General features: G+C 36.6%; 9 protein-coding genes across 9 annotated transcripts; 3 read left to right on the forward strand and 6 right to left on the reverse strand. All coding sequences in view use genetic code 12, as the record gives it.

The window, feature by feature from the left end:
* Positions 1-822: 822 nt before the first annotated feature.
* Positions 823-2,349, reverse strand: PTH2 (Pth2p; the record flags this gene model as incomplete). Its single annotated transcript, XM_051812968.1, has 1 exon — positions 823-2,349. The coding sequence occupies one exon, from the start codon at positions 2,347-2,349 to the stop codon at positions 823-825; it is 1,527 nt and encodes a 508-aa protein (XP_051674242.1).
* Positions 2,350-6,040: 3,691 nt separating this feature from the next.
* Positions 6,041-7,462, forward strand: CDC11 (septin; the record flags this gene model as incomplete). The annotated part of the gene is made up of 1 exon (XM_051812979.1): positions 6,041-7,462. One exon carries the CDS (start codon positions 6,041-6,043, stop codon positions 7,460-7,462), a length of 1,422 nt encoding a protein of 473 aa, XP_051674243.1.
* Positions 7,463-9,752: 2,290 nt separating this feature from the next.
* CANMA_000106 (acetate uptake transporter family protein) lies at positions 9,753-10,535 on the forward strand (the record flags this gene model as incomplete). Its single annotated transcript, XM_051812990.1, has 1 exon — positions 9,753-10,535. One exon carries the CDS (start codon positions 9,753-9,755, stop codon positions 10,533-10,535), a length of 783 nt encoding a protein of 260 aa, XP_051674244.1.
* A 2,171-nt stretch (positions 10,536-12,706) lies between these two features.
* CANMA_000107 (uncharacterized protein) lies at positions 12,707-13,638 on the forward strand (the record flags this gene model as incomplete). The annotated part of the gene is made up of 2 exons (XM_051813001.1): positions 12,707-13,083; positions 13,182-13,638. 2 exons carry the CDS (start codon positions 12,707-12,709, stop codon positions 13,636-13,638), a joined length of 834 nt encoding a protein of 277 aa, XP_051674245.1.
* Positions 13,639-14,662: 1,024 nt separating this feature from the next.
* On the reverse strand, positions 14,663-15,607 carry CANMA_000108 (coatomer subunit epsilon; the record flags this gene model as incomplete). The annotated part of the gene is made up of 1 exon (XM_051813012.1): positions 14,663-15,607. One exon carries the CDS (start codon positions 15,605-15,607, stop codon positions 14,663-14,665), a length of 945 nt encoding a protein of 314 aa, XP_051674246.1.
* A 239-nt stretch (positions 15,608-15,846) lies between these two features.
* On the reverse strand, positions 15,847-16,677 carry CANMA_000109 (uncharacterized protein; the record flags this gene model as incomplete). The annotated part of the gene is made up of 1 exon (XM_051813023.1): positions 15,847-16,677. One exon carries the CDS (start codon positions 16,675-16,677, stop codon positions 15,847-15,849), a length of 831 nt encoding a protein of 276 aa, XP_051674247.1.
* A 152-nt stretch (positions 16,678-16,829) lies between these two features.
* CANMA_000110 (uncharacterized protein) lies at positions 16,830-17,456 on the reverse strand (the record flags this gene model as incomplete). Its single annotated transcript, XM_051813033.1, has 1 exon — positions 16,830-17,456. The coding sequence occupies one exon, from the start codon at positions 17,454-17,456 to the stop codon at positions 16,830-16,832; it is 627 nt and encodes a 208-aa protein (XP_051674248.1).
* A 411-nt stretch (positions 17,457-17,867) lies between these two features.
* Positions 17,868-20,021, reverse strand: THS1 (threonine--tRNA ligase; the record flags this gene model as incomplete). Its single annotated transcript, XM_051813044.1, has 1 exon — positions 17,868-20,021. The coding sequence occupies one exon, from the start codon at positions 20,019-20,021 to the stop codon at positions 17,868-17,870; it is 2,154 nt and encodes a 717-aa protein (XP_051674249.1).
* A 293-nt stretch (positions 20,022-20,314) lies between these two features.
* Positions 20,315-23,911, reverse strand: CST20 (mitogen-activated protein kinase kinase kinase kinase; the record flags this gene model as incomplete). The annotated part of the gene is made up of 1 exon (XM_051813054.1): positions 20,315-23,911. The coding sequence occupies one exon, from the start codon at positions 23,909-23,911 to the stop codon at positions 20,315-20,317; it is 3,597 nt and encodes a 1,198-aa protein (XP_051674250.1).
* Positions 23,912-25,127: the final 1,216 nt, after the last annotated feature.

Consider the following 25,127-nt stretch of genomic DNA (forward strand, 5'->3'; position numbering starts at 1 on the left):
AGCTCTACTTCCGTAGACTACTCTTTCCTCATGTTGTGTTCTGTTCCGTTGTATTGGTGTACCCTAGTGAATAAGAGGAGGTAGTGGAGGAGTAAGTTTAGCAATTCGTTTACGAAAAGTTATAATCTTAGAATAAGCAAAAGAATCAGAATCAGAATCAGATATCAGATATTCCTTTCCACAATGGGTAATGTAATTGTTGCTACACTTTATAGCTAGCAAGAGGGAAAAAGTTTCAATAGCTGACGAAGGGGTCACCTTTCTGTCAGTTCTGTCGTATAGCCAAAAATGGATAAGGAATTCCAGGGGAATTTTTTATGCTACTTATATATACCTAATAAGCCAAAATTTAGTGTGAACTTTGTTTAAATCGACTGCCATCGTAAATGGATCCCTTTTGGGAAGTTCTTAAAGGAAAAAGAAAACCAGAGAAAAAAAGGAGAAGGTTTTTCTTTTTTTGTTTTTTTGTTAATTTTAATTTTAATTTTAATTTTGGCCAAGTGGCTTATTTTTTGAAAAAATCTTTTTGTTTTATGTTTTGTGTAATATTTGTTTTTTGATACACTAGTACAAATCAAATAGAAGAATGCTGAAGGTATGAGTCAGGTAGAGTTCTACCTACTTGTATCACTCAACCACCCCTCAATTCTGGTGCTTTAAATTTTCATTTATCCCAATTTTAATCGCATTATATATATATATATATATATATGAAGAGTAATACTGTATATACATAAACTTTTCCAAAAAAACAAAAAAAAGATATAGCCACATCTTTCCAATCCTTCTATCTATCCTAAACTCAACCTTCTCTCTCTATCTCTATTTCAAAAATCCTTTATTTAGAATATCCACAATTTGTAAATCGCAACTTTTGATGTATTCAGAATTATTCAATTTCGAATGCAAGTTTGTTGATGATGATAAAGGTGGCATGGGTAAATTAGCAACTTGAGCAAATTGGAATAACGGAGTGGCATTAGTGGTGGTATTTGGAGGTGTTGCATAGTTGGCAGGGTAGGTTGTTGCTGTTGTGGTTGTTGAAGTTTTTGAAGGTTGTTGAGGTTGTTGTAATTGCTGTTGTGGTTGCTGTGATTGTTGTGGTTGCTGTGATTGTTGTGGTGGCGTGTTGGTTATTGATGGGTATTGAGCCTTTGATGGAAGTCCCATGGTAGAAGAAGAAACTGGATAAGATGTTGAACCTATCGGTGGTGGACCCGTCGATTCTCCAGTAGGTGCCACTGGTGGTTGATGACTATAGTTGTTTAAGGAGCCTTGAAGATGGGTATAAGTGGGAACTTGTTGTACAAGTGGTTGTACCTGTGATGGTGGTAGCTGCAGTTGTTGATGCAAGTGGTGGGGTTGAGGTTGTATGGATGAGTCAATTGTAGATGTCTGCTGATTAGTACTTGCAATTAAATTATTTGCTGCTGTTGTTGTTGCGACAACGGTGGAATTAGGTGTTGATGCTGCTGTATCTGAATCTTCTCCATCGTCTTCTCCTTCTTTTGTAGTCAACTCATCTTTAAAATCCTGATTTGTTGTTGACAATGGCGTAGTACTGCTACTAGAAATGGTCGTAGTACCAGATCGTAAACTTTTAGGAATGGCATGTAAAGTATGAGAAGGATAAATCTCATTTGAAAGGGATAATTTTTTCAATTTGGGGTCATGTGAAGGTATACATACAATATAGCCATCTTCATAATCTTCTTCTCCCTCTTCTCCTGTGCATGATACTGGAGATTCCAATGATGCTGCTGACTGTGGTTGTTGCTGTTGCTGCTGCTGCTGCTGTTGCAGTAGTTGTAATTTACGTTTCTTCAACACTTTGTCACCATCAGCATAATCTTTAGTCATAGCTTCTCCGGTGCCATTTAGTTTTTGATAGTTGGGATTGTTCAATTGATAATACGAAATTAAATGATATCGTTGTCCATCTTTAGTAGCCAAACTAAAAGACTGTTTAATTAATCCATTTGGTTGTGGTTTTTTAGTCAATTTATTAATTTCTCGATATTGTAAAAAGTTTCCAAAAATGACTTTTGATGCTGACCATAATTTCCCATCAGTCCATCGTTTCATGCCACTTTTAGTTTCATTCCAAATAAATATGCAATTTGGTTTGATAAACTTCAGTCGTTCAAATGAAGTTAATCGACGATCTATCGTTGGGAGTATATTGAGTCGACACGCTTCTAGAAGTAAAAGGGCGTCGTATAAAGTGTAAACTCTTCCAAAATAAGTGACTAAATTCACCGTGGCAGCGGCAGAAGGAGGAGGAGGAGGTGTTGTTGTTGTTGATGCTGGTGTATTTGTCGTTGGTGCTGTTGTTGGTAGTGATGTCATTGTTGTTACTGTGTTGGATATAGTAGGTGGGGGTGAGTTATTCCAAGTTTGTTTATAAGGAAGGTGGTAATTAGACATTTCTTTGACTTAATTGTGAGGGTGAAAGGGAGGGAGTGATAAGAAAGTGGTTAAACAAAGAAACTTTGTTAACTGTCTAATGTGTGTGTGTGTGTGTGTATGTGTATATATATTTATATGTGAATCTAAAAAGTTAGATGGTAGTTTCTAGTGTAGTAGTACTTGTAGTAGTAGTAGTAGTAGTAGTAGTAGTAATACTAATAATAATAATATTAGTGAATGAATGTATATATCTATATGAGAAAAGAAAGAGTGAAAAAGAAAAGGGTATATTTTTTGTTTTTCAAAAGCATATTTCGATTCTTTGAACAATATTTAGACACTCAATAAATAGAGTATAATATAAAACATAAAATATATTATAATATATAATTAACTAATATATATTATGCGTAAAGCATAAACATACATATATTAAATATATATTAAATATATATTATAGTATATACAACAATAGTACATACAGCTATTTAAATTTAAATTAAAATTTAAATTAAAATTTAAATTAAAATTAAAGTTAAAGTTAAAGTATTGTGTAATAATTTTTTTTAGTTTTATATTTTATTTTTTAATAAACAATAAGTAAAATATGGAAAAGGATGAGTGTTTTTAGTGTAAAAAATAGGAATATACAGACGAATAACCCCAACAAAGCAAAGGGAAATAGCAGCAATAGTGGTAGTAGTTATTGCTATTGTTGTTGTTGTCGTCGTCGTAGTTGGAGGTGACTAATCCTACAAACACAAATAAACAATAACGACGTTAATATCAAGTGAAAGACCACATTTGACCCGCCTCATTGTGTGGAGCAAAACAGAAATATACAAATTACAACATTAGCATATGGTAGTAGGTAGAATAGACGTAATTGTTTTCTTTTGAAAAAGAGAAAGTGTCTGTATATCTATATGTATCGTATAAGGAGTTTATATGATTTGTCCATATGGTTTATTTGAAGTGGTCTGAAATTTTCAACAACGAACCAGACAACAGACAACGAAATAGATTACCAAAAAAAATTAAAAATTCTTTTTTCTTTTTCTTTTGTTGCAAAAATTGTTATTTTTATTTTTCTTCCTTTCATAATTCCTTAAAATTTCTTTTTTTCTCTCTTTCTCTCTCTCTTGTTGTTAGTATATCCACTGTTATTCTATTAATAAAGTCGTGTAAATGTGTAAATCAATTGATTAGTAGTGTACTTGACTAATTGCACCCTATAATTGAAATTCACGGTTTTGTTTCTTTTTTTTTTACTTTTATTTTTATATTTTTAAATCTTTCCCTTTCTCAATTTTGTGTCTGATTCTTTATGGTTGTCTGATTGTCCGTCTGATTTGTCTAACATCTGTGTTTGTTGCTATTTCTTTTTCACTTTTGTTTTCGTATTATATACATATATATATATATACATTTTCCTGTGACGGTTGAAGTACACTTGTCAATTTGGAAAGATAGTGCGTCACTTAATGATCCTTTTATACTCTCCAAGAAGAAGAAGTTACAATCTATAACTGCTAATACTTCTATATATCTCTAAACAGAGGAGTGTGAAAAAACTTTTTTGTTACTCAATTGCTGTCTGTCTGTCCGTCTGTCTGTCCGTCTGTCTGTGTCTTTCGTGTTCGTGTTGTTGTTCCTATTCCCTATTCTCATTTTCCGTTGTTTCCATTGTTTATTTCTTTTTTTTTCTATTTTTCTTTAATAAATTACCCTTGTTGATGAAAGTGCGGAGTTAAAATAAAGAAAATTAGAAATTAAAAAAGAAAAGGAAATTGTTTGTGTGTGCGTAATTACCGCTTTGTGTAATTTAATGTTTAATGTTTAATTTTTTTATTTGTTGTTTGTTGCTAACAGTTTGCCCATATGCAGCTATACATACGTATGCATAGACAGACATCAAATAGCATTGTCTGTATAAACCTTCTGGTTCTTTTCTTTTCCAATCTTTTCTTTCTGTTTTTTCTTTCTGCTATTTTTACATTTATTGTCAATTAAATGCTACCACTACTCACTTTTTATTTGCTGATCCCTTCAAGTAACCATTACTATATTTACTATTCAAAATTCTCTCTATTCCATTTTATTGTTCTTTCTTCCTTTTTTGTGATTCAAACGAACAAAAAACATAAATAACTTTAAATTTAATTCTTTTTTTTAAAAATTCTTGTATATTTTTTTTTGTTTAGAAAAATTAGCTGAGAAAGGGATTGTTTTATTGTGTTTTTGTATCTTCACTCTTGGGCAAAGGAATTGAAATTCACCGACACACACACACATACACACACACATATGAGACACGCCCTAATGCACAGACACCCTACTGTATAAACTGCAATATTACCCAGCCTCTTTTACCGCGTTCCCTGAATACTTTCTTACTAGCTACTGCAGGTGGGGATCCGATTTTATTGGTAAGCTTTTATTCTTACAAAAAACCAAACGCGTGTACAGCACAATTTAAAGTTTTGTTTCTCTTTCTTTTTAAATTTAAAATTGTTTTAGGAAATGATTTATGCTTAGTGGAACCCCTTTGCTTGACTTATTCTCTAAGTGTGAAGAAAGAAAGTACAAGCAGTAGACTAAATAAAAAAAGCAAGAGGAGGAGGGTCACTAGTGTGTAAAACTAAGGAGAACTAACTAAATTTTTTGAATTAACCGAGAAGAGGGGAAGCGAGGGGAAGTTGAACTTTTGATGTCATAGATCATAAGAACAAGTAGTCCCAATATTGTTATAGAGTATTTTCAAGAAGGTGGTGACAGAAGGAGAGGTGTCAAGCCCACTCCAAATTTCTTCTGATCTGGTTAATAGAGGAAGTGTACGTATTTGCGTCTGTCGTGCTTTTGTTTCAACTTCAAATGCGACACTTCTAACCTTACTATCTACAAATCTAAAGGTAAAAATAGCCATGCTACATCAGGTTTATGTAAGTTGCTTTTGCAAGCTATAGCTTACTCTTGACGTTGCAATATACGTTTTATTCACTGTAAGTCATGAACAGCGCTTTGCAACGTAGGTAAGTTTCAAGACTTTTTGGTGTCAAAACTGCACCAAAAAATTGGCTTGTAGATCCACGATAAAGAGGATACCACTAATTTACTGTGGGCAACACGCATCAGCAAGTTACAACAACTACAGAATTCTATTCATCATGAGACAACTTCATCTACAGACCAAAGTATCCATTTCCTTTGGTTGCAAGAAATTGCGACACTAAAAAAAGGAAGGAAAAAAGAAAACGTGAGACACGACAAATATAAAATTCACGACTGAAACTTTGGGTCTCTAGAACGCGATCTGAGGAAGCAGATTCAACGACACTAACTGTGTAATGGAGTAATTACCTTAGTATCAACACTCTCCGTATCTTCTATATCTTACCATCATTATAGTAAGTGATATTCCTCTCCCCTCTTATCCATTCGCACACTCTCCAGTTTGACAACTGTCTCTCCCTCCCTCCCCTGACGCGATCAATCACAAATTTTTCTTTTTTATTCTTTTAATGTTTTTTTTTTTATGACCCACCAAAACAGATCAAAAAAGAAAAATTAAACAGAAAAAATTAACACCTCACACTATAATACCAAACTTCAATCACCACAACCTCCAACTATGGACTATTCAATCGACAACAACGTATCCTCATCCGCATTAAGAAAGAGGAAGATCCTCAAGAAATCCATCAACTTCTCCGTTATGATTGTTGGTGAAAGTGGATCAGGCAGATCAACATTAATTAATACGTTATGTGGTGGTAATTCGATTGTCCCTACTTCGTCAACGATAAATGAAGATCCATTCACCAGAAAATTGACTTTGAGACACGAGAATGTTGAGTTGGAGGATAATGATGGACACAAGATTAGTCTCAATATTATTGATACTCCCAATTTTGCTAATCAAATTAATTGTGGTGAGGATTTTCGAATTATTGTTGATTTCATTCGTCATCAGTTTGATGAAGTGTTATTAGAAGAGTCTAGAGTTAAGCGTAACCCGAGGTTTAAGGATGGAAGAATTCACATTTTGATTTATCTTGTTAACCCCACTGGACATGGTTTATCAGAAATTGATGTCAAATTTTTAAAACATGTCAACAACTTGGTTAATATAATACCAGTTATTGCTAAAGCTGATTCATTAACCAGAGATGAATTGCAATTAAACAAGAGATTGATTTTAGAGGATCTAAACAATTATGAGATCAATTACTATCGATTCAATGAATATGAATATGAACAAGATTATATCGATGATGAAATTATTGAATACAACAAGTATTTAAACTCATTATTACCATTTGCTATTATTGGAGCTAACGAATATAAAAAGAATCTTGATCATTCATTATCAAGTAAAAAGAATGGAGAAACAGGAGCAAGTCATGACGAAGAGGAAGATGATGCCGAGGATATTATAAAGTTACGGGTTTTAAATAAAGATTTAAAGCCAATCAATATTGATAATCCTGACATCAATGATTTTACAATCTTGAAAAACGTATTGTTGATTACTCATTTAAATGAGTTTAAAGATATCACCCATGACCAAATTTATGAAAACTACAGAACTGAAGCTTTATCAGGTAAGCAATTCCACTACATGAATAACAACAATTCCGAGGACGGTGGAAGTTATAATACATACAACAGTAGTAATAACAATATAGCCGAAAGTCAGTATGGCAATGGCACTAATGGTCATGACACTAATGGAAGTGGAATACATAATTCTCATCATCATCATAACTCCCATGGATCTCATTTCGATAAATCAATCAATAGCAATGGGAATGGAACCGACATTGGTGCTACTGGTGGCGGAGGAGGATCTGATTACTTGTTGAAAGAAGAGCAAATCAAATTGGAAGAGGAACGATTAAAGAAATTTGAAGAACGTGTTCATCAAGATTTGATTACAAAGAGACAAGAGCTATTAGATCGAGAAAATGAATTGAAAGAAATTGAAAAAAGATTGCTTGCTGAAGGGTTGAAATTGAATGAACATGGTGAGGTTGTCAAGGTTGAGGACTAGTAGAATGGGAGTGTAGCTATTCTTTTTTGCTAAATAGTTTTTATAGTTTCTATACAACTTTTCCAATTCCAAGTAAAAGCTTCTTAGTCGCTTCTGGATCCACGAGCTTTATCTCAAAAAAACCGACTAAAACTTGATCTGTAGATCCACAGGTAACTAATTGACCGTGAAAGATTTGGAGAGCTTGCTGGCTTAGAAAAGCTGTAGATTTGTCTCAAATACGGGTTGAGAGGAAGAAAGAGGAGACGAGAAAGCGAAAGGTGAATTATAACCGCTTTAAAAACTCTTTATTATACCGTAAATTATAAAACAGTAAAAACATCCAAAAGCAAAGAACCATTTACATAGTACTGATTCAAAATGAACTCAGTAGTTTCAGTGGTGGTGCCGGCGATGCTGTTGAAGTTGGAATTAATGACGCCACCGAAGTAGACGAAGCTCTAGGCATATTTAGGTACCAAATGAGTATTTCTTGGAGTACATCTACCATTGATCAAAGGAATTATCTTTTACGATTGTATACCACAAATTGCATGATTATCTTCAGACTATTGAATGATTAAGACAGTTTTCAAAATACCAAAGTGGTCATATGAATCATCTTCAGTTAGTCTTTGATTGCCTCAAAAAAGCATCACTTGGTTTGAGATTTGATGGGTTGAGAGCTCTTTCAAGGACAATATTAGTTCATTGCCAATGAAAATAAAAACGCGTCTCAACTCCTATCCCCACCACTTGAATCCATCATAGTTGACTACATTTGTCTCCTGATGAATTAACAAGGAAGGCTGTATTTCAATGCCATTGAGTGTAAGTAGATATATCGCGAGCCTGATACAGACTGAAAGTTCATTTTCAGGAGAACATTATGATACCACCAATGTCAATACGAAAGGAAGCAGAAGCGGAATGGAAACGGATTTTCATGCGAAGGTTGTTCTGTCGTGGTTTTTTATTTTCTTATTTTTTTATTTTTTTATATTTTTATTTTCACTCTCTGTTACACCATAGATAAGATGGTACCAATTGTTTTAATTGTAGTCGCTAGCAAGGTCGTGTAATAACATACCACACGCTACATTTACCATTAATGGAGACATACTATAATTTAACCTTGTTAGGAAGGTGGTGAAGCTGTTACGCGTTGGTGAATTTAGGTGGCTATGTGAGATTTGCGAAACTACATAAGTAGCTCAGTCGGCACATTTCATACATTTTTATAGTTAGTTTGGAATATCTAAGTTTTTATCTTCATTACAAAAGTAGTATTTAAATTAAGTAAATTGCTATTTAATTATTACATCTGTTGAAGTACATTAGTGGTGTTAGTTGCAAATCTTCAAGGGTCTATTTTGTTTTTACTTCCTCAGCTAGTCGTGTACTTTGACCATAATGTTAAGGAGCCCCACTGCAACAGAAGTTGAAGAAAAGTGTGTAAAGAAGGACAACCACCTAATGTATCGTCCTCTTTTAGGATACATTGTAATGTCTAGCAACACAAACTAGTGGATCCACTGTCGAAGTGCTGCACTTCAGAGGGGTCGTTGTATGTAACTCGCTTAAAACATTTACTTTTGCAGTGGTTGAGATATAAGTTCGATACTACACCACGCAAATTGGTGTGTCATTGAACTGGAAGAAACGAAATAACGGACTTTGATGCCAACTATTGTCCTCCCACATGAATGTATCGGCAATAAGAGTCATTTCCACCACTGGCCCTTACATTAATAATAGAGTCTCGACCCCACATTATTGTGGAGAGCTTTCGTCCCCACAATAAAATCACCGAAATGTATATATTATTACATTATATTTATATTATGTCATTTAATTAATTTATTGTTTTCATATATACACACACCTCTTACTTTAACTGTGGTTTAGTTAACGGAAGTGTCACAAGTTTATATTTTTGTTTGTTCTCTCTTTTAACCTTTGGTGCATAATTTCATCATCATCAATTGATGGTTTTTTTTTTAAAACTTTTTCTTTCTATTGGCTTTTCCAACAATAACCAAAAAAAACTTTCACCTTACACAAATGTATCAATCCCCATAAAACATAGCATTTAGTCAATTGTGGAAATATGTTGGGTTAAAACAAAAACAATGCTTAACTATTTAAAACAAAACAAAGAAAAAAAAAACAGATAGGTAAATATGTAAATGCATCTCCAGTAAAACGTGGAAGGAAAGAAAAAAGTCCGATTTCTCGAAATACATATTTATCTTATCCACTCCAGAAGGCCTTTTTTTCATACTAAACTAAGATAAGCTAACCTAAGGAAATGTCATCAACGTCGTCGCAACACTCAGGTAAAGAAGGTTCAACTCATAAGCTGGATGACCAGAAAATCTCAAAGGTGCATATTCATGGTGAAGGAGGTGAATTTGTCACTATAAATGGCCAAAAGTTCTACCGTCATGAGTTGATGTCAGCATTCGGTGGTACTTTGAATCCAGGTGTTAGTCCATACCCTGACAACCAAATTAACCCAGCTCCTGTCGGATTATCGGGATTCGCCTTGACTACCATAGTCTTGAGTTTGTTCAACGCACAAGCAATGGGTATCAATGTCCCCAACGTCGTGGTGTCATTAGCTTGTATGTATGGAGGAACAGTTCAATTTATAGCTGGGCTTTTGGAATTTGTCACTGGAAATACATTTGGTTTTACTGCTTTAACTTCGTATGGTGCATTTTGGATAAGTTATGCCGCTATATTCATTGAAGCTTTTGGAATTGAAGATGCGTACAAGGATACTGACCAAATGGAGAATGCTGTGGGATTCTTTTTATTGGGATGGGCTATCTTCACATTTATTTTAGTATTGAACACCCTTAAGTCAACCCTTGCTTTCTTTAGTTTGTTTTTCTTCTTGTTGCTCACGTTTTTGCTATTAGCTGGTGGTGCTTTTACAGGCCATGTTGGAGTGACTCGTGCTGGAGGTGTTGTTGGAGTGATCACTGGATTTATTGCTTGGTACAATGCCTTCGCCGGTACTGCAACGAGAGTTAATTCGTATATTGTTGCCCATCCTATCCAATTACCTGTTTACAAGAGAGATTAATTTTTGGAGAATAAAAGATGCAAACTTTGAGGTTATTGTCCTTTTTCGCTTTATAGCCAATGTCAATTGTGGATGTTTTCTTTTTGTTTGCAGTTAACCTAATATAAGAACTTAGATAGACGTTGTCAAGCTCTTTGTAGTTACTTGTTAATAAAGTGCATAGTCAAAGGTAGTACAACCTTCTACTCCAACACTGTGGATATGGGAAAGCCGGGCCGCTTGTAACATAATCTCAAGTCAAAAAGTCCCACACAAACAGGAGAAGAGTATTAAAAAGAATACAATTTAAACTACAGAAGGGTTATTTGATTACACAACAACACAACATGATTATTTTATTAAAAAAAGTTTGGTGATATCGCCAAAAGATTTTCTATAGTAGGACACTCACCCTTGAGACACTCTCCAATATAAACCTATGGCATCTCACCCTATAACCCCTGAAGACTCTAGCCCGGTGCTCCTATTTGGCCATTACATTCCTAAATTCATCTTAGATCCCTTCCTTCTACCGCTTTTAGAATCCTAGGTATATTGATGTAGTCATTTGTATATAAATGATTTTCAATAAAACCACTAGAACATGGATAGACAAGAGAACCACATATCACTTGAAGTAAATTAAGCAATAAAGTTTGATTGTTTCCAGTAACGTACTCTCCCATCAATATATCCCAAGGTAAAAAGTAAAGGACTCATCTTTTAAAACGATTGCTCATAAATGTGCATGCCCACTTGGGTCATTGTGGTACAGACCGAATAAATCCTTACAACCAGCTGCAGGCACTGGGCTTTCGTACTTTATGGGCTAAACCTGCATGCTCATCTTGTAATTAAGGCAAGATCTTTCCCTTTCCGTCTAGCATTAATGGGCGTAAATTCGTCGTCAATGTTGATGATTACAGTAGTAATCTTTTGATCTATGACCTGGTGCGCTCTACTTCAATCACCAATTACACAATAATGAAGGGACAAATAAAAAACAACAGAAAAAAAAACAGTTTTCGAACGGCATTTGGTTGGATTATGGGTCTTTGTAACGTCAATTGACCAATGAAAGATGGGTTATAAGAACGATGAGTAAATTCATAATAGATCTCAAGAGAAGTTTAGATTCCCATATAAGATGCTATTGCAAAATATCTTTCACTGTAATTAGTGTATCTCTCTCACTAAACAGTTTCCCTCATCATTATATTTATTGGGAATCTACTGCGCCATGTATACACTTTTCTTTCGTTGTGGATGACACCAAAAGATCAAAGAGTGGCGTCTAAGTCTGGGTGTGGTGATAGTGATGGTAATTCAAATACTCGTAAAAATACGATTCACACGTAAGGCGCACAACGTGCCATACAAGTGCAAAACATTGAATGACAGACGCTAGTTGGCGCTGCGCATAACTAAACACTTCGAAAACTTTGTTTTGTATACAAAATTGCGCGCACTAAATGCTTAAACTGTCATGTTTTATAATCTATTAATAGATTAAACTCTGTGATAAATTAGTTCTGCATTCACCTGCACATGTAGTGCGAGGTGCAAGATATATTAAAAGCTATCTGTGTCATTTAATGAGTGGTAGAACCTATTTGTTAATCGACAATGTGGTGGTATCTATGCTGCAAATCCTTACGGCGTTCTACCTCAAATACGTATTAACCAATAGATGAGAAGAGATGCTTATTGTTCTACTGTTCCTATGCTTTTAATTAACTATTCATAGAACAGACAACAATCATTTTCACCTTTTCCTCTCCAGAACCACAGGTTCCGGGATGCATGATGAGTCAATTTTGAGAGATTTTAGTTACTATCCGTACTAAGTCCTTATGATTAACTAGTAAATAGAGGAGTAATGATTCATCCTATTGATTAACTGCACCAGCAGACTTTAAGTTGTATTTATCGCCCCATTAAATTAAACGAAATCAGTGCTAAATAATATACGAATAACGCAAATATCACCATTTCCACCATGGCGCTTGATTTTTGTGAATGAAAAGATCTTTGTGTCGCTTATCTATAATAACTGTCTAAAGTGTTCCCAAACTTTACACAGAAAGTGGACTAACCATGTTTAAAATTTTCACCACAGCTATATATAAAAAGGGTTGGATGGTCTCTTCTTTTTATTGTTACATTCTTCCTGGTACTTTTGTTTATCAACTATGTCCACTTCATCACATCAGTCTACAAAAACCACTAGCGGTCTCCTCACGTTTGGTCATTCGTACTACATAACCAACAACAGAGGGGAATTGATATCAAACGCAGCATCATTCACAAATGGAGGCATTGAGCCCGCTGGAAACAATGGTAGAACGTTAAGCAAGTTGATGGTGTTGCTTTTCATGATTTCCAACTTTGTCGCCGGTATTGCGACATCAAATTTGAAGGACAATTTGGTGTGTGTCGGCGCCAGAGAGGTGGTAGAACCATTGCAACATGTTACTTCTGACGGACAGCTCTGGTACACTTTTGATAAAGAGGATTATGCGTTAGATTATGTTGAATCGTTGTACTTGAATGGCACGTCATTAAGGGAGTCAAAATATTTTGCAACGATACCAAAACTGCCTTGAAAGATTTTGTTGTTACACCAGAAAGTAACACAAGCGTTGACAAAAGATGGTCTTGTTCAAGTGCACCATTAGGAACACATTTTACACAGAGACGAGTGGCTGATAGTGAGATAAGGTATACTGGATGGACAAAGGGTGAATGTAACTTTAACAAAGATAACAAAGAGGTTAAAAAAGAATTCATATGGCAGAGCTCTACCAATGCAAATTTGAGCCACGGTTTTGACTTTAAACTTGCTCTAAAATTTGCCAGTTCTATGGGTGTTAAAATTGCCAAAAGCGACAATCGAAGTAGATCTCTGGCCAGCAATATTGGAGCAAACGATGTTGTTTCAATTTGGACTCAAGCACCTATGTGGTATTGTGAACAACAAACGCAAAAATACGTGAGAAAGTATTATGGGAAACATGGATGCAAATGCAGCGCGTGGTCTGCAAATATACATGGTGATATTCCTGCAATAAACAAGCAGGTTAACCTTGGTTTTAATTCTGGAACTGATGCTCAGTGTTTGTGAATAGGGTAGACATAATATAAGACGAGGAATCTTAATAACTGCTAGCTCGTTAGACTTAGTTGATGTTGAAAATCATCAACTCTCTTGAGAGGAGCTAAACAAATGCAGACTTAAGAAACTTTTGCAGAATAGAAAATTCACACATCCTTAAGACCACACTTTGTTGACTTGAACGGTAATAATGATGGTGTAATCCTCTCCACACTCTTTCGTAATTAAGGGCCCTGGAAGGAGAAGTTGAGAAAACTTTATAAAACCCTCGCCTTGTTCGGTCCTAAAACCATCCGATGGCAGGGACCACTTACACTCGATGGTTTGACTTGATAGTCTTCCTCGTTACGGGAATTAATCAAGAGATAAATGAGGTAAACTATGATGGATTCAAGTAGCAAGAATCGGAGTTGAGAGATTTTTATACTTTCTTTGACAATGAGCTACTGTTGTCATTCGAAAGAGCTCTTTACCGATCAAAATTCAAATCGTCTGCGTGCCCAATATCAAAAGCAAAGGGTGCACTTCAAGATTGAAAGATGGCCGCATATGCCTTGAAAGGTTTGAAAACATTTCGCAGGGCTCATAGCCTGTTGAAATGCGGTTTTATGCGAGTTTGGACCTCCATGTCAGGCATGATACGTATTCTATTTAAAAAGTGGTGAGTATATTTATTCATAGGATATAAAATGATGTAAAACTCAAAAAGACATCCTCACATTTTGAGTTTCATTTTGTTGTTGGATCCCTTTTTTGTTGATTCTATCGTTTTGTACGTTTGTCTTATATTTAAGTTATGATGAAGGGTTTTTAAAGAAATTATATTTCACCTTTTGCTTTCTCCCTTCTTTCCTTCTCTCTACCTTACTTGAGGCCAATCTATAACACTTCTAAGCCAGCAACTTTTTCAAACCCTCCCCGGTCGATTAGTTACCTATATCTACAGACCAATCCCCAATCGATTAGTGTTCGCAGATACAAAAACGTCTAAGAGCCTTTAATTTGAATTGGAATACTAGATGTATTTAGTAGCTTATACAGTTTGATACTTGGCGACAATTGTATCAAAAATTTCATTCTTTGACTCTTCATCTTTAATCAATTCATGTTCTCCATTCACCTTTTTTAACTCACCCAACAACTCATCAGTTCCTTGTCCGTAATTGACCAATCTATCCAAGGTTATTTGATTGGCAATCAAGTCTGCATTCTTTTCATTGGTTAAGGTCGATATCTGATCCAAAACCTCTTGTGCTTCTGGGTAATGTTTCAACTGCAACGTCAACACCAACAACACAGTCAAATTATGAACTTTACCCTTGATGTCATCTTCGCTGTAACTGTTGCTCAAGACTTCATCATAAAGTGAATAACTATTGTTGACATTATCAGTTCCATTTTGAATACTAATGTACCAACTTTCAATTATTTGGTAAATGATGTTGTCACGTGAAAAGTCTGGAAACAGGTTCAAAACTTTGAAAATGGCAGTAGCTTGCTTGAAACTGCCCTTGATGAAATACAACTGAATCAAGATTAAAAACACTTCAATTTCATTGTATTTTTGTAAATTGTTCAAGTTGTCAATGTAAGTGGTGAGAAAGTTGATGCTTTGGTCAATATCCTTGGCAAATTTCACCAAGTAAAGCGAAGTCAAGATTGCTTGTAATTCAAATTTAGCTTGTTTCAAATCTTCAAAATAAGTTGAATCATCAGTACCAAAATCATGTAAATCATTCCATGCTTGTAGTAACTGGAAAAACTCCTCATTGTCTGGGAACCTGGTTTTACCCTGTTCAATCAATTGCGATGCATCTTGGTCTAAAGCTACTGTTGCTCTAATTTGGAATTCCAACACCTTTAATTGATTCTCCTCGGAATATTCTTCAAGTGAGTAGGATTTGACTTTGAGGTATTGGTTGGTGTAAAATTGGTATCTGATGGTGTATAGTTCACCCGAGTCAGAAAATGCGTCCATAGTAGCTGCTATATGTGATACAAACTGGTGCTTGGATGTAGCTCTGATGTAACTTGTAGCTTGATGTAGCTTTGTTGTCAACTTTCAAAAGTTGAGAGTTTTTCAACGCATTATAGCAGCGCTACCACCACATATTCAACGCGTACTTCCTCTACGGCAGCTTACATTCAGGTCAGTTATCTTTAAAAGATATTAGTAAATAGATTTAGCTACTATGCCACTCTATACTTTATACATTTCTACTTGCCACCCCTGATTCTGTCCCAGGCTGATAACTGTTTTGGTGGATCTTGAGAGTCAGGAGCTGACAAGTTTCCACTGGAGTTCACATTGCCACCAAAAGTCAGAAATTGGGTTTGCTTCGGCTCTTCATCATCAGTTACGTCAAATCCATTCGCTAACCTAATCTTGTCCCAATGTGATAGATTGTGATGTTCATTGAGACCAACGCCATTGACGAAATTTGTACCTTCTCGGTGGTCATTGTGGAACTCCTTTTCTTTGTAAACCTGAGGATCAAAACTAACCTTATCAGGACTAGGCTCTACTATTCTCCTGGTTTTAGGATCTACTGACACGGCTCTTGGATCTTTTAGCTTATACTTTGGGTCTTTGGATGATTTCAAGTAGTAGTAATAGAATGCGCCAACGTTGTGCCATTCCATATGCTTCCAGGCATCCAATTGCGCTCCATTTAGGTCGCCACTACTAATTTTGTCATTAAAACTCTTTCGTTGTACAATTGAACTGACAACCATCATATTGGCAAGTCCAAGGAAAAACGACAAGAATGGCTTTTGAATGAATGAAAGCTTAGATGGTGTTTGCTTCTTGATTAGCTTATAGTAAACTGTAGGCGTGATAAGCCCCACCATACCAGCAGAATATCCAATGAGGTTGTTGGATACAAGAACCGACTGTAACTCTTGCTTCAATTTTAACCTATCTTCTGGGGTTAACTTGCTATCAGCTTCATAAAAGTCAATGCTGGCTTGCAATTGCTGTGGCGATAGACGCGACTTTAAGTAGTCGTACTCGGTTGGGTTCGTCTTTGCATCGGGATCGCTCATTGTGTGTTGAGGTTTGCTTTTTGCTTTCTCCTTGATGTGTGGAGTTGATGAAAAAAAAGCGGATTTTTTCGGAGAGCAAAACTGAACTGAAGTTATTGAAATTACCGAACGTCAGTTTTTTAAAGTATAGAACTATACAATCGAACGACAAATTACTTGGTGATATCAACACCGTGGTGCAACTTTAACCTGTCCCATGCACTCAATGTGTGTTTCTTACCGGTGGAATCAGTATGACCTAAACCAATACTATCAGTAAAATGTCCATTTTGTTTAGCATCGATTGAAGCTTCATCAGTACAAGTCCTGGGGTCTCTAATAATGAACATTGGATTGAAACTTGTTCTGAGATAGTACAATGTGTAGGCAGCAATGTTCTGGTACTCCATATTCTTCCACACATTGGCCACATTAGGATTTGGAAATGAAGATGGGGTCTCCTTGGTTTTGTTGAAAAAGTACTTTCCCGTGTAGTAGTTACCAGCTATTAAAGTACCAAAACCAATACATAACGACATGAATGGATATTGAATCAAAAAGAATGGAGTTGGCGTAATGAGTGGCTTCTTGATGAGTCTAATGTAAATAGTTGGACCAAAGAAGCCCAACATACCAGTTGTGTAACCAACAATATTAGACTTGATTGAAATACCTTGCAATCGAGAAGCAATTGCTACTCTATCGTTATGGTCTATTTTTTGATCAGCTTCATAAAAGTTGATACATTTTTGAAATTGATCAGGAGTGAGGATGTTTTGTAAAGGATTTGAAGTAGACATTTCTGTGCAATCGGATTGTGGAGGTAGGTGTGTAGGTGAATGTAGAAATCTATCAATTAAAAGAAGAAATAAGGGTCTATTTGTAGTTTTTTGTAGTTAGAGTGACTTTTCGAACCTTCTAAGAATCTGGACCTGTGGGATTACGTAAGAGACTCTTTAATTGCTCGGAAGTACAATGCGCCAACGCTTAAAATTAGAAATAAGTTCTAGTCTTTTCTATAGCGATTTGATTGCAAAATGTGAACCTTGACTAGCTATATCTGTATGGGGTTCACTTATGCTCTCCCTAAAATTTAGGAATGAAAAGGCGCTTCATCGAAAAACCACCAAAGCAGTACATACAGATAATAAATCACTGATCAAGATACATTTAAAGTAACTATACGCTTCTTTCACTCATAATCTATCTGCTTATAATTTATTGTCAGATCTCTTTTCCTCTCTAAGTTTTACCAACAGTTGGATGACTGAATCAACACCAACCATTGGGTTCTTACCTTGCTCTTCGGCAATATCTCTATTTCTAATATTGACTCCGTAATTCTCTTCTTCTTCAGCACCAACAATGAAGATGAAATTGTATTGCATCAATTGACCTGATCTAACCTTCTTAGGTAATGTGTTACCACTTACATCAACATCACAGTAGAAAAAGTATTCATCGTTAAACAACTTCTTCAATTTCTCAGCATAATCATAGTACTTTGGACTGACTGGAACGATAAGTATTTGTCTTGGCGACAACCAGAATGGCCATTTACCTTTGTAGTGTTCAGTCAAAATGGCAGTCATTCTTTCCACCGATCCCAAAATGGCTCTGTGGATCATAACAGGACGGTCAGTAGCACTGTTACTCTCCGATCTGTACTCTAATTCGAATCTGGAAGGCAATTGGAAATCAAGTTGAATGGTTGCACATTGGAACCATCTCTTTAATGCATCACTGATCATAATATCAATCTTAGGACCATAGAAAGCACCATCACCAGGGTTCAACTCCCATTTGCCTTTACCCAAAAATTCGTCCAAGGCACCTTCCAACTTCTTTTCTGCCGCATTCCAGGTTTCGATATCACCAACGTATTTCTCTGGCCTGGTTGACAACTCCATCTTAAATTCAAAGCCAAAGATACCATACATCTTCTTCAACAAGTCAAAAACACCGGCAATTTCAGTACCAATTTGATCAGGAGTACAGAAAATATGGGCATCATCTTGTTGGAAACGACGGACTCTCGTCAATCCTGATAATGCACCGGAAAACTCATTTCTGTGAATCACACCAAAATCAGCAACACGCCATGGTAACTCACGGTATGAACGTTCTCTCGACTTGAAGAGAAGACAATGTCCGGGACAGTTCATCGGTTTCAATCCAAAAGTTTCCTTTTCAACTTCAAATGAAAACATATTTTCTTTATAATTCTGCCAATGGCCAGAAGTCTCCCACAATTTGGTAGCGTACATATTTGGAGTAATCACTTCTTCATAGCCTCTCTTTCTATATTCAGTTCTCAAAGTTTCCACCAAGGTATTGTAGATCCTAGTACCATGTGGCAACCACATTGCTGAACCAGGGGACATATCGCTGAAAAAGAACAACTCCTGCTCACGACCAATCTTTCTGTGGTCTCTTTCAGCAGCTTCTTTCAAGAATTGCAAGTGTTCAGTCATTAACTTCTTATCGGGGAAAGAAATACCATAGACTCTTTGCAATGAATCGTTTTTGGCATCACCAAGGAAGTATGAACTTGAGTTTTTCAAAACCTTGAATGCCTTGATTCTTCCTGAATGTGGAATATGTGGACCCACACACAAATCAATTAATGGACCACACCTATAAACGGTTGTCGATGTTCCATCAGGGATTTTATCCAGAATGAATTGGACTTTGTACTTGTTGTATTTAAACATTTTCAACAAGTCTTCCTTGGTCATTTCCAATCTCTCGAATTTTTGCTTCTCCTTGATGGCTTTCGTGGCAATAGTTTCTAAACTGCCAAAGTCAGCTTGATTGACAAAAGTAGTTCCATCATTAATTGACATGTCATAAAAGAATCCATCATCAGTAGGGGGACCATGAGACAAATGACACCCATAATGGCATTCACAAGATTCTCCCAAAATATGTGCCGACGAATGCCAAAAGACTGCTTTACCCTCTGGATGCTCAAAATCCAAAAACTCCAAAGTGACATCTCCTTCCAAAGGACGTGGCATATCCCAAAGTTTTCCATTGACTTTTGAAATGACTTGTCTTTCAGCAAAGGATTTTCCAATAGAGTTGGCAATGTCCATTGGAGAAGTCTCATAGGAAGTACCTTCTTTGACACTTCCATCCTTTAGAGTGATCTTAATTGGCTTCCTTTCCTTAGCAGTAATCTCTGCATCATATTTGGCCTTTAATTCGTCAAACAATTTAATTCTCTCATCGAGGAACGCCGGTTGGGGTTCCAAGTACAATGGGGAGCTTGACTGTTGTGCTTGTTTCTTGTCCTTCTTTTTACTTGGTCCTTTGTTATCCTTTACGGATAACTTTTCGACTTTGTCGGCTATTTCAGACATCTTTTCTTCACTGTTTGGTGATCGGTTGAGTCACTTGTCTGTAAAATTGCAAGATTTTTTTTTGTTTTTTTTTTTAGTCTTTTTTGTTTTTTTCATTTCCATGTCTGAAAATTTTGAAAAATAATGGATTACGTAAGCGAATCAAGAGCACACTGCAAAACCAATTCTATTAAGCTTTTTGAATTGAATAAAAATAAAAATACATAATACAAACGTACGAATTTGACTACTTAGAATATTAAAGCATCGTAATGCAACGTAGTGCCTATAGGCATCCTTAACTGAGGGAGATCTCACTCATCCTGCTCAGTAGCCTTTTTCATTCTGGCAATTTTCACCAATGGACTCAAACTCTCAACATCATCACTTTCTAGTATAAATTTATCATGTAACAAGTCATCTGCAGTAGCACGCTTATTGAAATCAACCTGTAAACACCACGACAAGAACCTACGAATGTCGTAACTCAATGCTTCAGGCTCTTTCAAGGATGGTGTTCCATTGGTGGCAATGAGATATAATGCACGAAGCGGTGTTTCATTCAAATATGGCGGTTCACCTTCAATCATCTCAATTACCATTATTCCCAAAGACCAAATATCCACTTTTGAACCATACTCCTTTCTCGAAACAACTTCAGGGGCCATCCAGTATGGAGTTCCCACCATCGTTGTTCGCTTCAAATTAAGCTCATTTATTTGAGCACAGAACCCGAAATCGGTCATTTTGATATTACCGTTGATATCGAGTAATATATTATCCGACTTGATATCACGGTGAATGACACCCTTTGAATGCAAAAACTTTAACCCCTTCAATGTTTCTCGACAAACAGCACCAATTTGTCCTTCAGTCATGACACTGTGAGTAACAATCTCAGTCAAGGATCCACCCTCCATGTACTCCATAATGACCCATAAATCTCCCTTCACTAAATAAGAGTCGATGTAATTGACAATGTTGGGATGTTTGCTACCCTTCATGACCAAAATCTCATTGATAATCAACTCCTTCTTTGGCTGCTGCTCAAGGTTCATTTGTTTGATTGCAACAGTGCGATTTCCCTTTTCAACTTCGTGGGCAATATATACACCTCCAGATGCACCCTGTCCTATCTTGATCAAATCGACGTACAACTCCTTTGGATCACCTTGGGTGCATATACTTTGAAGTTTGGCAATGATTTGCAAATTCTTGCGCTTCTTCTCTTCACGCTTCTTCTGCGCTAAAAGAGCAGCTTGTTTAGCATCACGCACAGTGCCCCCAGATGACTTTTTCAATGCAGGACCAGGAGCAGCTCCATTTGGATCTATGTTCAGTTGTGTAGGCGTAGGCTGATTCGATTGCTCTTGCTTTTGCTGCTCCAACTTTCTGGCTTCCTGTTTGTTTTTGTGTTCCTCGATTTCTCTATCCCTTTGCTCTTTCAATCTCTTTTTTGCTTCAAGTACTTTATTCTGATGTCCTTCTTTCAACACAGTTGGAGCAGTTGCATTAGCTAGTGCTTGATGGGGATCACTACGAGGAGGAATTGCTTGATGCATAGGTACTGGTGGAGGAGGTGGTGCGCGATGCGAGGTGAATTCGTTCTTTCTCTGCCTTGGTACATTCAAATCATCAAACTGTGGGGTTGGTGCAACAGGAGCTGTGGTTGAGCCTGTAGCAGTTGGCTTGATTCGATTGGATAAAGATGCAGAATGTGATTTCGATTTAGGAATATTTGAAGGGACAGATGGCGAAGGAGGTGGTAGTGGTGCCGGAATATTATTAAACTTATCAATACCTCCATTAGTTTGGGCTCTCAAAGACTTGACGGATTTCTGTGAAAGTGTCTTTTTCTCCAAATAAGCTGGCGATTTCGTTTGATTTGGTGGTGATGTGCGCATTTGTCTTGGCGTATAGTCTAGTCCTTGCTTCTGTGACGAGGGGGTTCGGGCCACACCCAGTGTAGATCCTGGAGTTGAAGGTGGTTTGGGTGCGGGCCTGCTAGGAATAAATTGGTTCTCTTGATGAACTTTTGGTGTGTCCTGTTGAGGTGTTTGTGATTGTCCTCTGCTCAGTTTTGGCGAGACTCTTCCTTGTCTTGGGGTTTCGTGATCACTTTCAACAACTTTATCAAGTGACGTGGTGGACACCCTTTGCGGACTCCTTGATTCACTAACTGGTGTCGCAGGGGGTGTATTTTCAAAATTTTCCGAGCCACTCGAGTCACTCTTGTTTTTGTTGATTCCAAACTTTTGAAATGCATGATCATCCGGATTTTCATTTGTGTCTTGATAAAACGCCACTATATCCATCATAGCCTGAGGATGCTGCTCTTGCTCCTTCTTTGTAATACCACTAGCTGCTAATAGCCTTTCCCATTCCACTGGTAAGCCTGTGTACGAACCATCATCATCAACGCCTACGTGAGCAACATGCTTCGCGTTAAAAGGAGTACTGATCTTCATATTGAGCTCTGGTGATGGGGGTGCGGGGGTCGCTGAAGATTTGCTTTTGCCAAACATTGACGAAAATACTTCGCGCATTTTATTTTTCTTCTTTTCTGTTTTTGGTGACTGTTTTGCCGTATTGAGGCCAATTGAGAGATTAGGCGATGGTATAGTTCCATTCGAAGAACTGACCAAAGTGGAATTGGTTGATGTAGCCAGGTACGAGGGGAATTTGGTTGTACTTGGTGGAACAGGTGTGATTGCTGCTGTTTGGTTATGGACTGTTGATTGACTACTTTTCGAAGCCTTTGCATTGGTAGTTTGTTCTTCCTTGGGAGTTCTTACAACTGTTGATGTTGAAGACACATTTCTGCTCTGACCTTCTTGTTGTTCCGCCTCCATTGATGGAGTTTGGTTGAACTGATGTTGGAAACGTTTCGGATTCATTGGAGGAATTTCATCAATGTTTTCATTTTCAATGGTTGGTATTCTATCTAATTCATTTTTTAAATTTGGAGAATAGACTAGGTTGCTTGACGAGTCATCCTCATCACTTTGATTTAGATATTGATTGATGTCAATTGGTGGGGGTTGGGTAAACTGAGCCGGCTTTCCTGGATCTAAAGTTGATTTATAATTGAGCAGTTCGGCGTCAGCTTGCGAACTACTAGTTGCAACTTTTTCCGATTCTTCATGTTCTGTAGCTTGACCTTCATCCTTCGGTTGCGACGACTTGTAATATGAAGCAGTCAGGAATGCAGAGTCATCAGGTGATATTTCTCTTTCTTCTTGAGAATTTTCTTCTACTGAGGCGTCACCTACTTCAACCGCATTATGATCAATTTCGCCCTCCTCAGCAATAACACTTGCCGAAGTATTTAGCGCAATGTTGGAATTCGTCTCCCCCAGGCTCATCTGTTCAAACATTCCAGGTCCAATTGAGTCTTTACTTTCACTTTTATTGATTGTTTCTCGCAATTGGTTATATTCTTCCTCTTTTTCATTTTCTCCTGTTAAAGCACTGACGTCAAAAGTTCCAGGTACTCGAAGAGGCATGCCGTGCACCACTTTATTAGGTTCTTCATTGTCAACGTCCTGGCCAATTGCTTGGTCTTCTGCATCGCGTATAGATAACTTTTTCATCGCAGATTCATCAGTAAGTTTATGGCTGGAATGGTCTGCTGACTCTGACTCATTGTCACCCCCATTTGAATTATCCTCTGCGTCGAATTTGGATAAATTATCATGCATAGGCGATCCCAAACTCAACTGGGACCCATTATTGGATGATTTTAAGACGTTGCTTGGTTGCTGTAATATTGTTTCGGCTTCCGATCGAGACGAATGAACATCATGCGACCAGTCATTGTTTGAATTACTTGCATGTGGTAGACCAGTTTCAGTTGTTTCCTCACTTGGCAAGATATGAGACTCAGATAGCAGTTGATGGTCGGAGCTCATTGCTGTATACTGCTTCTAGGGATTAAAAAAATAAAAAGTGGGGTTTATACTCCTGGTACTTTGTTTATATTTAAATATTGTAACGAATGTTGTGTTGTCTTTTGGTCTCGAATAATGTGAATATGGTATGTACTATCTAAAGGTGTAATATCACTATGCTCTAGTGATAACAATAAACCAATCTCTTTGGATGTCTAAATGATAAATCGTACAGTGTTGTTGGTAAGTATCTATATGTTATGGTTCTGTTGTTTTGGAGATATCTTTTTCACGGTTGAACTTTTCTATTTTATTTTTTTTTCTGTTTAATTTTAATTTTAATTTTTAATTTATTTTAATTTATTAATTTTAATTTATTAATTTTAATTTATTTTAAAACATTCTATTTTACTACTACTCAGTAGAAGTACAGTTTTAAAGAAAATTAATCATATTTACACGACAACTCTAATCCAACTAGCTTTCTCTAATGCCATTGGGATTAGAAATTGCAAATCTTTAGGGCTAGGGGTTACAGAAATTAAGACGGGCCTATCTTACATGGGCGAGTGATGTGTAGGTTTGACAATAAGTTTCTATAAAACAAAAAGGGTTTCATATCGTGCCACCTCCATACACCAATACACAGCTTCCAATAAAATAAACTTTTTTTTGTTGTGCAACACACGACCATCAATTGTCTTTTGTACAATAAGAGTATCCAACAGCTTAAACCAGACGGGTAATACGATACAATATAAACAATACTAAACAGCCTTCATTCCACAAAATGGAAGAGGTTTGATGAAGTACCAGCTGGTATTGTTTAATTGGTAAGCCTTATATGTAGAGAGTCACAAAAGAGTGTATCCAGTCCCTATTTTTCTCTCTCCCTTTGACAAAAATTAGATTCCAAAAGCAGATCTAGGCATTAATGGTATGATATGTGGTATGGTTTACAAATTCCCTGCTAAAATAGACACTTGAAACTTTATTGATCTTGTGTGAGATTATATCCCAAATGAATAAATGTATATTGGCCTTTCGCTCCTAGTGAACAGCTACCTAAAACACCAAAAACTTTAGGTCGCTTTGCAGATTTCCGGGCGTTGTCGCGACACGTCTCTTTTCTTTTGTATTTAGCCACGGCTTAAATACGATAGACACGCTTTTGCAACGATTACAAAAAAAGACACATCTAGTATCGTTTGTAAATTACAGTCTACTATTCTAAACT

This window comes from Candida margitis, assembly GCF_024628925.1.
Source record: "Candida margitis strain CBS 14175 chromosome Unknown scaffold53, whole genome shotgun sequence".
Classification (NCBI taxonomy): Eukaryota; Fungi; Ascomycota; class Pichiomycetes; order Serinales; family Debaryomycetaceae; genus Lodderomyces; species Lodderomyces margitis.